The following is a 15,109-nucleotide window of genomic DNA, read 5'->3' as shown; positions in this document are numbered from 1 at the left end:
ATCGTAAACAGGCCATCACTTTTTCTCTCCGTCTCTGAGGAAAACCTCACCATCACTACCTCCCTCCCGTCATAGGCGCTATCGGGCCAGTGCAAGCTAGGGCTATCTTCGGGACAACCAGGGCCTAGGGGCCTCAAGCGCGAGAATAAAAAAACATTTGTGTTTCTACCATCAGGCCGACATTTCACAAGCGAGTGCTCAATTCACATCGAGATATCATGCCATAAAGTCTGGATGCCAGACACCTAAGACCTACAACCATCGCTGATAAATAACGTTAACCGATTCATGAGACCGAATATAAGGTTTAAATAATAGCTACTTAGATTGAGGCCTGTTTGAATAAGAGAAAAAACCGTGGCCTTATGACACTGAGAAAGAGGTCAAGGTCATCAAAGAAGGTTTCATATAATCACAAGACTTCCAATTACACGCTGGAAGAGCTGTGTTCAAATGGCTTGTAAAAGGGTCAGATGGATAGAGAGTAATTACAATAAGTCACCCACAGGTGTCATACTGAGTTCTTACAAGGGCGTAGGAGTCAGGCCTCCATGTGGAGGCTATCCCAAAGATTTCCAAAACGGGCTCTCTGATTGGCTAATGGTCTGCAGACAGAGGTCTGTGGTTGGCTGGAATTCCAGGCCCTTTCATGTCTAAAAAGAGAGAGCCTGCAGACCTGGAAAAGGACTAAACTGCTGAGAGCAGGTCAGGATTGGGCCAGAGTCTGGAGGAAGAGAGGTTCCGATTGGCTGCTGCTCTGCAAGCGGCTAGTCTGTGGCAGAGTGGCACATCAAAGGCAACCACACCAAGGGGTCCTTGTGGGTATCTACCTCTGGCATCGGAGGGAGTCTCCTGGCACGCACACGCAAACACACATACACTAAAAATGACTTAAAAACAAACATATACACAGAGCAGTCAAACACACAGCACCCATATGGATAGGTACACAACACACACACACAAAAAAAAAAGATTCACGCACACTGCAGGCGCACACTGCAGGCGCACACACACACACACACACACACACACACACACACGACATGCCAAGCGACGCACACGGATCATCGCATTGCGGCTCCCCGTGCAGCTGCTGTTTACGTTGCCCTCATCTCTACCCTTCTGGCTTTCTGAAGCCATATTTTGTTCGTAGGGCTGTAAAAGTGGTAAGGCTACCCCTCCATCTCATTTTCCACTGTGCCCTGGATCTGTCTGACATTCTCTCCTCTCCTCTTTTCTCTTCTCTTCCCTCCTTTCCTCTTCTCCTCTCCTCCCTCGCTCGCTCCAGAGCCCCAGGGCCCCTAATGACAGGGTAGAGGAAAGTGGCGCCCTATACTACTGACAAAATACAGAGGCAGAGAGACGGAGATGGAGGGAGAGACAGACAGATGAATAGAGGTAGAGAAAGAGGAATGAGAAGAAATATATAGGGGATAGGAGCATGTCTCAGATGCCGGGTGTGTTATATAGGTGCAATAAGCAGTCAGGCACCAGCACCAGCACCCCACAGTGAGGACCAACTGCAACATTTGGGCATTCTATTGTCACTTGCATGGGTGGGGCAAGTCCTCTCACACACACACACACACACACAGACACACACACACACATCTACAGACACAAACATACACACACACACACACACGCACACGCTACAGGAGGTTATGGTGATGAGTCAGAAATTGAGCATTGTGCTTGAACACAATGCACACACATACATTTCCACTGCTCATCGTCTATGAAAGGGCACAACCCTGATTCCAATCAAACCACAGACTCAGATATGCCCCCCCCCCCCCCCCCCCCCCCCCGCCAGACCAGCCTTATCAACTGGTGCCACCAGATGTCTCCTTTCCCGGGTATTAGCCAAAGGTCTTTAGTGGTTACGTAACCATCCAATCAATACCCCAGCCCCAGAACACAAAAACCTGAATAAAGCCAACAGGCCAGATGGAGGGAGGGACCTTCCTGTAGACATCAAGAATTTGAGTGGGCAGAACAAAGATGGACAGGTCTGGCATTCAATCCAATCCAAACTTTACTTGCAGATGGGGGCCAAAAAGAAGTGGGGTTTTGTCAATTTCACTGTATTTCTAGTATCTCCATTAGGTTGTGGTTGGGGTGTTTTTAGGTTCCAGCTCAATGGATATGCTGATGCCAATAAAAAGCCACAACTACTATATGTCTGCATGCCTCATGAGCATTGCTGTCATTACAATAGGTCAAGACTGACTGAAAATGGCACACACTTCCCTTACCAAGATATGAGACTATTCAGGTTTCACTTCCAGACAATATACAACTACTGGTAAGGAAAATACAAAAGAGGAAGACAACATTATTTCTGGAGCAGAATTCCAACCCACTTCCCTAAAACACACACACACCACACGGACACACACACCACACGGACACACACACCACACGGACACACACACCACACGGACACACACACCACACGGACACACACACCACACGGACACAGTTCTGACGCCAGTATGACGCCTGGGAACAGAAGCTGATCAGCAGGATTGTATTTTGCTTGAGATTAGTGGAGAGTTCATTACTGAGGTCTGGGCTTGTGCTGGCCTCTGGCCTAGAGAGTAAATGAGAAAGGAGATGGAGAAAGCGTGTTTGTGTGTGTTTGTGTGTGTGTGTGTGTGTGTGTGTGTGTGTGTGAGTGAGTGTATCTGTCTTTCTGTCTCTGTCTCACTCAGAGTGTGTGTGTGTGTGTGTGTGTGTGTGTGTGTGTGTGTGCGTGCGTGCTTGTCTGTATTTAACTGGGAGGGGGAATAAAAAATTGTCTAACAACTCTAACAACAGTGCAACATGCCAACAGGTTAGTTTGTAATTGTGAGTTATGTGATCAGACATGCTATGGGTAACCGTAACAGCATTTCTGTTAGTTTTAGCGTGTCACGTGTTAGCAACTCGTTAAAAAATATCCACTGCTCAAGACCTCTGCAAAGGTACAAGGTGAGAATTACATTCTAGCACTGGAACATGGGGAAGGGTAAAACGGAGAACCCTTTTAGAAAACATATTCTCTCATTTCAGCCGAGCCCGGGACGCCACCTTCGATCCTTCCCTAACCACTTGACAGCACTGAGTCAACAAGAATGCCTGGCCTTTACAGTTACCCGCTGATCGATCGATCGATCTTTGCTAATCCTCACAACATCAGTCTCTAACATCGGGGACATTGACTGACTTGGTTCAGAGGATGAAACTGGTGTAGAGAATATCACAAATTAGAGCTTGACAATCTTGCTGTTCCACCAAACTGATTTCTGATCAGTGGCAATTAGAACTCTAGGTAAAGTAGGACGGCAGAAATAGCTCCTAAAAAAGAAGGCTACCGCTGTAGGTCACAAAGCTCCAAAAAGTGGCGAGGGGGTGAAAAAAAAAAATCCTGTGAATGAGTTCGTTAACATCTTAAATTAAACTTCTTTTGTTCGGCTTAATTAGCTGAGTGATGCTAATTAGCATGTCTTTCATATGATTAGCTAGCCTGCAGGGGCTAGAGTGAGCGAATAAGGAGAGGTCACTAGAACCAGGGCCTGAGATACCATGACTAAGCATGGCTATTAACACAACCTCTCTGGAGAATCTGGCGCCGGGAAATTTTTAGTCGGTTTCTTCAGCTGACAGTTCTTTTCCAACTGCGCGAATAGACTGAGGGAATAAATGTATGTAAAATGTAAAATCAGGCTCCCTGGGATTTGAACCCCAGACTTTGGTGTTACGGACTTTGTGCTGCACTGCAGAGCAAGAACGCTCCGTTCTCAGAACCAGCAGAAACTACCGCATTTAAAATTCTCTTTTTCCATCTTTGCTCCATCTCAGCCTAGCTTTTCCTGGAGCACAAAGACTCTGTCTTCTAAGAAGCTTGTGTTGGTTCAATCTCCATGTCCCCAACACTGTTTATGCAACTGAGCCTTTTCACTCTTTTAAGGATGCAAGGCACAGAGGATCTAAGGGCACTCACAGTTCTCACAGACTGACAGTTGGAGGTCTGGTGGCAGTTGTAGACCACCCCCAAATAAGCCTCCTCTATGCACTTATAGCCACCCCCATCTCTTCCGCACACCCACCCACTCAGACACACACACACACTCAGACACACACACACACCTAGCTCCAGGCTGGCAAATTCGATACCACCCGCATGGAGCCTCTCTCTCTCTGCGGAGGGCCTCTCTCTCAGCCTTCCCCTCTTTCCCCCAGTGCCTCTACACCCCTTCAGCGATACGGCCTTCCTGTCCTCCTCACTTCACCACCACCACCCCTACACGTCTCGTTTCTCTGCCTCTCCTTCCACTTCTCCCATTCCTTCTTAGTCATCTTGTTTTAGAGTCTCGTCTGTGAACCGTATCAAAGGAGTGTGTGTGTGTGTGTGTGCATGTTTTCCACCATAGAGACCTCACAGGTTCCAAAGTCACCAGAGTTGAAATAGGAAACGTTCTCTCTCTCTCTCTCTCTCTCTCTCTCTCTCTCTCTGAGAGGCTCAGGCAGGGGGGCTAGGACAGGAACAGTTTGCAGAACTACTTAAAAAAAAAAAAAGAGCAGGAATGACATAAGGCATGCCCAACGGCTACCCCTACCCTGAACTTCCCGCCAAGTTTTCAAATTAACACACACACAGACACACACTCTTAAAAAAATGTCTGGACTGTGTCAGTTTTGTATTTACTTTTTTAACTGCCCCTCTTACCGTTGCGCCAACGGTAAGCAGCATTGACCGTTATTATTTTAAATTTAAGGGAGGAGGAGTGGCCGTTTCTCTGCTGAAAGACAGCGCCAGCACAGTATTCATTTGTGAAAAGATAACTTTCACCTCAGCCTGCACAAAGCACTGATAGCAGAATATTGTGGTATACAGAACACGTTCTTCTTCCTTCGATACCCCGCCCCCTTTCCTTGGAAGCGCCTGCTGAATCTGCATCAGCTGACTGCAGACTATGGCCCTGGTGGGGGAGGTCCAGGTGAACCCAGCAGACCATGGGGACGGGCCGAGCTCTCAGATCTGAGGCCATCTTGTTTGGACAGCGAGCTCTCCTGTGACCAGCTAATGCCATTAAGACCTGTGCATGTTTTGAGTGTATGTGAAAGAGCGTGTTTGTGTGTGTGTGTGTGTGTGTGTGTGTGTGTGTGTGTGTGTGTGTGTGTGTGTGTGTGTGTGTGTGTGTGTGTGTCATGTGCCTTATTAGTAAGGGTAGGGAATGGGAAGGAGGGTCTTTGATGAGTCGGGTCATGCAATGTATTTATAGACTGCGGCACAGCTGTCAGATCTCAATGGAGTTTTTTCAGTGTGCTTCTGTGTGTTTGTGTTGTTGAGGGAAGGAGACACACTGAGGTAAAACAAACACCATACTACCTTAAGTTTGATCAAATTTGTTTTCACGTGATATCACAATGCAATATCTAATGTTAGCATTGCTGTGCCACAAAGCATCTGTTGACCAACATACTGTACACAAACACATGCACCTTTCTGATATATATGACAATTAACATGGTAATTTATACAATATGATATAGTTTACCCTTCCAGAATGTTCTCTAGCTTGCATTTGACTACTCAACTGAACTAACAGATTCTTTATAGAACCAACGTTTAACAAAACCTTAACTGGCTATAGTTTAACCTATGCTTCTCCCTTCTTAACCTCCCAAATATCAAGCCTGCCCTTTCCATCTCTTCAAAGGTTTTCAAATGATCCATCCATCTGTTCAGATGCATAATGGAGTCTTAAGGGAGGGTAATAAGGGAGTGTCGAGCTTCAGAGCAGCGGTGACAGCTGACAGACACCCTGCTGGCAAATAAAAAAGACACACACAGCTGCTGGACCAGCCAATCAACACCAGCGCCAAGTGTTTTGTTGCCCAATGGTAAAGCAGACAGGTGAAGACATGACAGGATGTGGTCACTCAGATTTAGGGGGGGTGGGGGGGGAGACCACACAGAGTTAGGTAGAGGGTACCCAGTCACATCACAGCTCCAGGTGGCCCAGGTGAGTGTGAGCTGTGTATGGGCACGTACCTGCAAGAAGCACCTGAATGACAAGTTGAAGAGATTTCAGTCTTCATACTAACTGTCTGCAGCACACACACACACACACACACACACACACACACAACACACAACACACAACACACAACACACAACACACACGGCTAAAATCTTAAATACATGATGCTTAGTCATCAGGACCTCAATCAATTCTACATCATTGAGAAAAGAAGAGAGATTTGAAAGAGCGGTGCAGATGGCCACTGAAATATTGATTACACAGATAAAAGAAAAAAGAAGAGAGTGATGGGGGAGAGGGGGGGAGAGGGAGGAAAAGAGGGGGCGGGAGAGAAAGAAATGGGAGAGGAAAGACAGTAAGAGAGAGCGAGAGAGAGAGCGAGAGAAAGAGAAAGAAGAAATAAGGGACAGAAGGTGAGTGAGGAAAAAAGCTTCCTTAAGGGATTAGAATTTTAAGCTTGTGACACAACTTAAACTAAACTAGTTTGAAAGCAAACAGTAAGAAAGCTACTCGCATGCCAAGTGTTCTTATGACCCCACGGAATCCATAAAATCTTGCTGTGAAAAGAATGACATCACACCAATAAAGTAACATTTTAACAGCTTCTCATCAACCTGCTTGTACTTTGACCTATGAAGGAAGCACAGCCTGGTTTAGTCAGTCATTCTCATGCCGGCCGTTACCCTTTATTGAAACACAATATAACGGCGGAGGCTACAGCTAGCTAAAATAATTGCAAATAATAAACATGTGACCTACATGCTCACATCCATGAACTTGTATATTATGGATGTAGCCAGTGGCAAATGACTGCCTGGAGGTGGCCAGTCATCTCCGGTCCAATCACCAAGAATAAGCACATCACATGGTCCGGGCTGACAGCGTTTCATACCAAACAACAGAGCATAAATATGGACATGAATGCATTTACGGGGGCAAGAGTTTCTGGGCAACCACATAAGGAACTGAGCCAGCACAATGTGCCTCCCATAGAGATAGATAACGACCTCTGACCTGCCCGTCCCAGCACTGTGTGTTCCACAGCGAGTTTCTAATGAGGTTCACTAGAGGATCTTTAAATGTTGGATTCATTTGGTGTTCAGGCAGCTAAAAGTCATGTAGCCCTATTGGAGCGTCTTCTGTCTGATTGGAGTGTTCAGCGCTGGCTCCATTCCGAGCAGCACGTGCAGCATATCAACGCTCATCCAAGGCCTTTGGCCTCCACGGCGACGCATGTCAGTTATAGAAGAGGGGGGAGGGGGGAGGGAAGTACAGAGAGAGAGCGAGAGCGAGAGAGGGAGAGAGAGGTCATCTCTCTTAGATCACTGCCACTGCCTGTCCCCTTTCGGCTGGTGCACTGGTGACCCACTTAGCGGAGCGGCTGCCATGCTTTCCAGGCCAGGGACACGTGGAAAATCACTGAGGGCTGGATTCATGGATGGATGGTAATGGCGGACTGGAGGTTTATATGGCACTTTTCAGGGAGCGCGCGTGGTAATGGTGTGAGTTGTGGGGGACAGCGGGAGAGCCATAAAAATGACCCTGTCTGCTTTGTGGTTTTCAGAACTAAGACCGGCGACTGCAGAAGTCATGGTGTGTGTGTGTGTGTGTCTGTGTGTGTGTGAGAGAGAAAGAAAGTGAGTAAGACGATAAATGACTGAGATGTAGAGTTGCTCTGTTTGCATGTAAATTTGTGTGTGTCTGTGTGTGTCTGTGTGTGTCTGTGTGTGTGTGTGTGTGTGTGTGTGTGTGTGTGTGTGTGCGCGCAAGTAAGTCCATCCATGTGGGAATACGGCTGCGCTTAAGTGTGTTTGCACACACACACTTACAGCGCTGCTGCTGTTGCTCACTGGAGCCCTGCCTTGTGTGGCTGGCCTCTGCACCACCCGCTTGCTGTTTACGACGCAGCGATGCTGTTTACAGCCAGTCAGTGTCAGAAAGAGGAAGCCCAGTCAAAACACAACCGAGACAAACACAATCCCCCATCCATCTCACTGTCTCCCAGCCAATACAAAAGCACACAATGGATCACACACAGCCACAAGGGCGCCTGGGGAAATTAATGTAATACCCTGACAGGAAAGCCAATAGCCTTACCTGATCCATTTTCAGGTTAATTTTTTGCTTTTTTTTCTACTTTGTAATGTATATATATTTGGTGAAATGTGACACTGGGTTTGACCTGAAACGACACTGAACGCTGCTTTGTACAGTCTACAAATTGCAGAGGAAAAGTTTTTTCTGTGGTGTTCCACAGGGTAGCTACAAGAAAATTATAGTCTGGGATAACCTTACCTGGTATCTGACTGGAAACATCTCCTTTGGGTTCACATTTTGGGACTGAGCAGTCTGGAGAAAGACAAAAGAAAGAAAGAAAGAAAGAAAGAAACAAAGAAACAAAGGGGAAAACGCAATCAGTCAAAGTGCAAGAATAACGAACAGCTAACTTATAAACGAATCACGTTGTTCACAGTTCGTTTTGTACAAAAGGGGACAGATGGACTTTCCTGTGGCCTTTAGCACAGAACAAACACAAACACACATGTCCGCAGGCACGCACAAACACACACACACACACAAACAAACAAACACAAGTCTATCATCTCTGTGTGTGTGTGAATATGTTGAGTTTGTGCCAAGTTAACCCACTCAGAAGCACCAAGACCCCCTGAAGCATGTGGCCCAGTAGCCCTTCACCCAGCACAATGGGTTTCTCGCCCGAACGAGAGCCAGTTTGTGCCAATATCTGCCTGTGCTCACACCTACACGCTTATACTTTGTTTGGCGTATAGTCTGTAATAAAAGAAAACCACCACCACCACCACATCATTTGGTCCAGTCCGGCTGACCGAAAAGCATGGCCAGACTTCTTTACCTCTTTCTCCTAATGGTTCTTGGACTAATCCTACCTTAAGGAAGTCTAATCACGCATCGGCACGCCACCAGCAGAATGACAAGAGGCCAGGATCAAATGCCAAGAGGAGATTTGCACGAGGGGGAAATTACAATGGAACACACACATTGCAAGAAGCTGTGAAGAGGCTTCACAACCACATCCAACAAGGAGTATGGGAGAAAGAGTGAGAGAGAAAAGGAGGACAGAAAGAGGGAGAGAGAGAGAGAAGTACGAACGGGTAAAGGAGAAAATGAAGTAGACGTTTCTCCTCCACAATGAACTCTGTGGCCTCGCTAATGCTTTGCTCAGGCCGCCACTGCACTACCGCTGGTCATGCCAGTACAACATGTTGGATTTAACCAAGACAGACAGGGAGAGCGACAGAGACAGACAGAGAGAGAGAGAGCGACAGAAAGAGAGAGAATGAATGGGTAGAAAAGTGTCTCGCCCGCAGACTCGACTGGAGAAGTGGCACGCTTCACTTCAGCCCAACGCTAGAACAGATTGGTGGATTTCCTGCCGGGCATCTAAGCTGTGTGTGTGTGTGTGTGTGTGTGTGTGTGTGTGTGTGTGTGTAGCTTTGTTCAGTGAGCTCTGAGCATGAATTACCCATCTTCATTTTCACTCCTCCCTGCTGCTCCATTAAGACTAATTACAGTGTTCTGTGTTTTAGGATTCCATTCAGCACACAGCAGAGACCATGGAAGAAGAACTGCAGAGCTGACCGGGGTTCTAAAAGGGGTTCCATGACAGAGCAAGGGGCATACCCTTGCAAGTCTTAATAGTTATAAATCACTACTCTTTCTCGCTGGCTCCATCACAGATTCTCTCTCGCACACACACACACACAGCAAAGCTAGCTTGAGGAATAGAAGGAAGAAGGGATTACTCCTTTGTCAGTGCATTGCTGTACAGCCAGGTCGTGAGTGTGTGAGTGTGTGTGAGTGTGTGAGTGTGTGAGTGTGTGAGTGTGTGAGTGTGTGAGTGTGTGAGTGTGTGAGTGTGTGAGTGTGTGTGAATAGCGTGTGTATGCACAAGTCTTTACATCCTTGTGAGTGCACAAGCAGAAACAGAGATAGTGTGAGAGCACTACCCTCAGGCAAACCTTGCTTGAGCACTCACAGACCAATACACTCCCTGCATATCACTAAACTACATCACTCACTAATGCGTGTGTCCACACACACTCATGAATACACACACAAGCACATTACTAACTCGTACACACACACACACCTTGCATATCCCCATCACTCACTTGAGCATGTGCCCACACACTCCTACACACACACACACACTCCTTGCAAAATCACTATACTATATCACTTACTTGTGCACACACACACACACACCTCCTGCATCAAACACAGCAACAGGAGAGGCAAGAGCCACATCTCTCTGACAGATAAGAGCTCTAATCACACACTGGATCTGTGAGGCTGAGAGGGACTCACCATCTTTATCCCCCCTCCTCCCTCACTCACTCACTCACTCACTCGCTCGCTCGCTCCCTCCCTCCCTCCCTCCCTCCCTCCCTCTCTCTCTCTCTCTTTCCCTCTCCCTATCACTCTCACTCTCACTCTCAGACGCTCGTTATGAGGCTGGGAGATGACACACACACACACACACACACACACACACACACACACACACTGCTGCAGGGGGGTGGTCTGTGATCTGCAAACCAGTGATGTCACTCAGGGAGAAGCTATGGAGTCGTGACAGCCCAGTGCAACGGAGAAATTATCCATATAAATGAGAGAGAGAGAGAGAGAGAGAGAGAGAGAGAGAGAAAGAGAGCGAGAGGTAAGGAGTGAGAAATGGAGATGGGGGGGTGAGATGGGGGAAGGGAGTGTGTGTGCTTGAAAGAGAGAGAGGCAGGCAGTGACAGTGAGAGACAGGGTGAGATAGAGAGCGCGAGAGAGAGAACCAAAATGATAGTGACAGACAGCAAGAGAGAGAAGACGATGGAAAAAAACAAAGGAGTGGAGGACTATCCCAGCTTTTTAAGATTCCACTCATGGAATTTTCCCTTCACTCCCTGCATTCTAATGTTCCACAGCAACTGCAGCAGGGAACTCTAGAGCAAATATAAAACACACTCAACATGCTTCTCACACACACACACACACACACACACACACCACATTCCACATAACGTTCCATACATACTATATGTGTGATGCAAAGAATCCAAACATGCATGCGTAGATAACATCCTGACCCAGATACAGACACACACACTCACACAAACACTGATGCTGGGACTACATCATACAGGCCTAGTGTCTACACCTGGGCCATGCACACTGGACTCTCAAGTGCACATGCTGTGTGGAAGGTAACCGCAAGCTGTAGACTCCAAACTTGACAGGGAAAACCTCAAAGACAAATCGTTGGCCAACCGTAATAAACATCTGCAAGGATAGTGAACCTGTTGTAACCCTTACTTCAAAGAACCGTAGACTATTCACAGACAACGCGTTGATCCAGACACTAACAAATGCATGCACACACACACACACACACACAACCAGTTCCAGAAATTAGCACACATCCACACACAGAACCAGATACCAGAATCAGAAGACACATAGACACGTACCAGACACTAATACACACAATACACTGACCGGGGCACTAACACACACACACACACACGCGCACACACTCGCAGGTGCACACACACACACAGGCGCACACACACACACACACACACACACACACACACACAGGCGCACACACACACACACACAAAAACACCAGCCGCGGTGGAACTGAGCTCAGTGGCAGGGAGCAGCTGATTGCTGGTCCCCTGCTGGTCCCCTGCTGGTGCTGCTGCTGCGCTGAGCTCCATGTTAAATGTTCCACCCCAAATAAGGAGAGCGCTGTGGCTTACTGCGAGTGGCGCAGGCCTGGGTCACGTCCACATCGCCCCTACTTCCACAGGGGACACGTCGCTAACGCTAACGCTGCAGTGCGCCGGGTGGCTAATCCCAGGAAAGAGCAGGCGAGCGCTTTCCTCACTCGTCCGCAGATGACTGCATCCTCACTCCGTCTCCATCTCTGCTCTGGCAATGCCCTGAGTGTGGACGGGCAGTGGGCTCATAGGCACACACGCACACACACACACACACGGACACACTCGGCCTGTGATGACACTTTCAGGCTCAGTCTTTTGACATGAGTGAGCAGGAAATGAATAACTGGGTAAACGCACAAAGGCAGGCAGACACACACACACACACACACACACACACACACACACACAGGCAGGTTGTCTAGGCTAACAGTGGTGTCTTATAACAGGGAGTTTTTGTGCATGAGTGTTTCTCAGTGTTACTGTTTGTTTGACACACACACACTAAAGGGCACTGCCTAACTATCAGTCATTGACAAACCCCCTCCTGTTCTCTCAACTTAAAGGTCGCAGATGAACAACTGCTGGTGATTCAGCTCCGCGTGGTGCTATCGCTGCTACAGAACCCCCCCACCCCAACACACACACACACACACACACACACACACACACACACAATAAAGAGCACCCGTATAAACAGGACCACCCTTTGTGAAGGGGGGGGGGGGCGTGCGTGTTCCCCCATCCAGATGGAAGAGTCAGCCACCACGACTCACACATGCATCATGTGTTTTTCAGTGAACGAGGGGAAAGGAAGAGAGAGAGGAAGAGAGGGAGAGAGAAACACTAGTGAGTGAGACAGAAAGAGTGATTGAGAGGATGGAGGGAGAGAAAAGCCCCTTTCACATACAAAATCTGTTAATGCGTCAGATGTAATATTAATGGCACAGTCATAGTTGACGTCTCATGCCAGCTAACCTAGCTATCTAACTCTAGCTCAAGGAGTCATCTTAATAGGCTGCACAGCCACCTTGAGTGTTTCTACCTTTTCCTATTATAATTTTATAATTTAAACTGAGAAGACTAATGTCAACTAGCTATCATTTCATACAAATTGAACTCTGACATTTAAACCATTTAAGGTTATCTAAGCTAGATAGCTGGCATAGCAACTAGGCAACCATAGTAAAAAGGCAATACCATTTGCTGCATACCCAGCAAAGCGAGTTTAATTGATCAAAATCAGCTCATCAATAAGAGAGTCTTGGGTTCAACGTGAACCCAACCACTTGGGGATGATGTTAAATGGCTTCACATACACATTCCACAATACAGAGAGAAATCATGGGCCATAAACGCAGCAAGGCCTTACACTGCTATCAATGTAGTGAATGAAGGTGTATAAGTCCGCCCCCCGCCCGCGCCTTCCCTCTTGGCCTTCCCGAAGACGGGATTCTTGTTGCTGGCATTCCCAGTTGAGCCACGGGCAGAAGATTGTTGTTAAGGTTACTAGGTCGCCAGGGGATAGATCAACGGCATTGGCTCCCATTTCCACACAACACCGATACAGCATAATAGCAACAAATAAACGGCTTGTGTGGGAGTGAGTGGGAGTTGGGTCAAAGACAGCTAAAGAGTTAAAAAATGAGAGTGAGTGAGAGGTGAAGAGAGAGAGAAAAAAAGAATGAGAGAGAGCGATAGTGAGAGTGAAACAGAGCGAGTGAGAGCAAGACTGAGGCCTCTGATTGCTGCATGCCTGCTCCGTGTCTCAACCCCTCTGGGTTAATCATGTTTGGAGGCCGACTCACGGGAGGAGGAAAAACTAAACAGACACTTCCATTATGATCGCTCCATATGTTACACACAGAGCACTTTAAGACTGTACATGTTCAGATGATTGCTGGTGTTATGCAATGGCACAACATTCTGAGGGCTGCGTTTCACTCAGGCCTACGCTGACGCAAGTACATTAAACTCAAATTCATCTCGGCTAACGAACTTGATAAAGAAGGCGCAGTGATTGTTAACGATTTGTTTTTTTAAGACGTCTGTATGTGAACTCTCACTCCAGCCTCACTTGAGTCGTCCATGTGGGTATGTGTGTGGTGCGTGTGTGTGTGTGTGTGTGTGGCCAGACAGAGCAGGCAAATATCAGCAATAGGATGTGGTGTGACTAACCTCATAATCTCTCCTTGTAGTGCCCACCATCCTCTCTCCTCTCTTCTCACACATCATTCTCTTTATCTCCTGCTCTTTCCACCTCTCTCTCTGGCACACATGGCCCACCTCACCCTGTCAGTTGTCACAGTGCACACACAAACACACAAGCCTAACTCGTTACAGAGCTATTTCTGGAGGTCTCCGCAGAGCGGCGGCACCCAGAGGCCGGCTTGGCCTGGATACACACACACACACACACACACACACACACACACACACACACACACACGCCCTACACACTCCGCTCTGCTTGGAGACGGCTAGCGTGACGCAGCAGGTTAGCTACTGCTGCTAGCTCGGTTAGCGAGGGGGCTAACACGCGCCAACCTCAGAGAGTTCAAGCGTCTGTGCAAGCGTGTGTGAGAGAGAGCGCGTGTGTGTGTGCGTGCATGTGTGTGTGTATGCGCCCAGCCAACTGCGTCAACAAATGAAAGAAGGGGGAAGGAAAGGGAAGGTCAGGGGTTGTGCTGCCTAGCAACACCTCTCCAGGGACATTAGGAGAGGGTGTGTGTGTGTGGGGTGTCTGTGTGTTGGGGGGTGGGTGTCTGTGTGTATTTGCTATAGGGGGGATGAGAGACCAATACAAAGAGAAAAAGTGAAGGAAAAAAGATATGAAGACAGGGAGCAAAAGGTAGAGGGTGCCATAGAGGTGGATATATCAGGAAAGAGAGAGAGAGTGGTAGATGAGAGACAGAGAGAGAGAGAGAGAGAGAGAGAGAGAGAGAGAGAGAGAGAGAGAGAGAGAGAGAGAGAGAGAGAGAGAGAGAGAGAGAAAGAGAGGGAGGGACTGGCGGACAGCACTGGGAGTTTAATGAGGTGGCCTACTTCTCTGAGTAGAGGGTGAGGACACGGAAGGACGGACGGACAGACAGACAGACAGTCTCAGTCATGTCCCTGCACTGCACCTACTGAGTCTGAGTTCGTACTCACATATGTTATCACTTATGGGAAATGGTGACAGGGAGTGTGTGTGAGTGTGTGTGTGTGTGTGTGTGTGTGTGTGTGTGTGTGGTTCCTGTCTGGTTTCCCGAGAGGTACAGCTCAACAGCCAGGCATGTAAGAAAATGACTCGACAGCCAACCACCTTTGAGCTGGGAC

The 15,109-nt window shown here is 47.8% G+C and overlaps 1 protein-coding gene across 1 annotated transcript in view; it reads right to left on the bottom strand.

Annotated features, from left to right (window-relative positions):
• The window catches only part of trioa (trio Rho guanine nucleotide exchange factor a), a 105,431-nt gene that overhangs the window by 77,179 nt on the left and 13,143 nt on the right, over positions 1-15,109 (bottom strand). Inside the window, exon 2 of the mRNA XM_031586749.2 lies at positions 8,331-8,384. Within this exon, the coding sequence (XP_031442609.1) occupies positions 8,331-8,384 (54 nt within the window). The remainder of the gene's footprint in view (positions 1-8,330; positions 8,385-15,109) is intronic.

Source organism: Clupea harengus, chromosome 19 (genome assembly GCF_900700415.2).
Source record: "Clupea harengus chromosome 19, Ch_v2.0.2, whole genome shotgun sequence".
NCBI lineage: Eukaryota > Metazoa > Chordata > Actinopteri > Clupeiformes > Clupeidae > Clupea > Clupea harengus.
The sequence above is the reverse complement of the archived record's forward strand: the minus strand, read 5'-3'. Positions and strand labels throughout refer to the sequence as shown.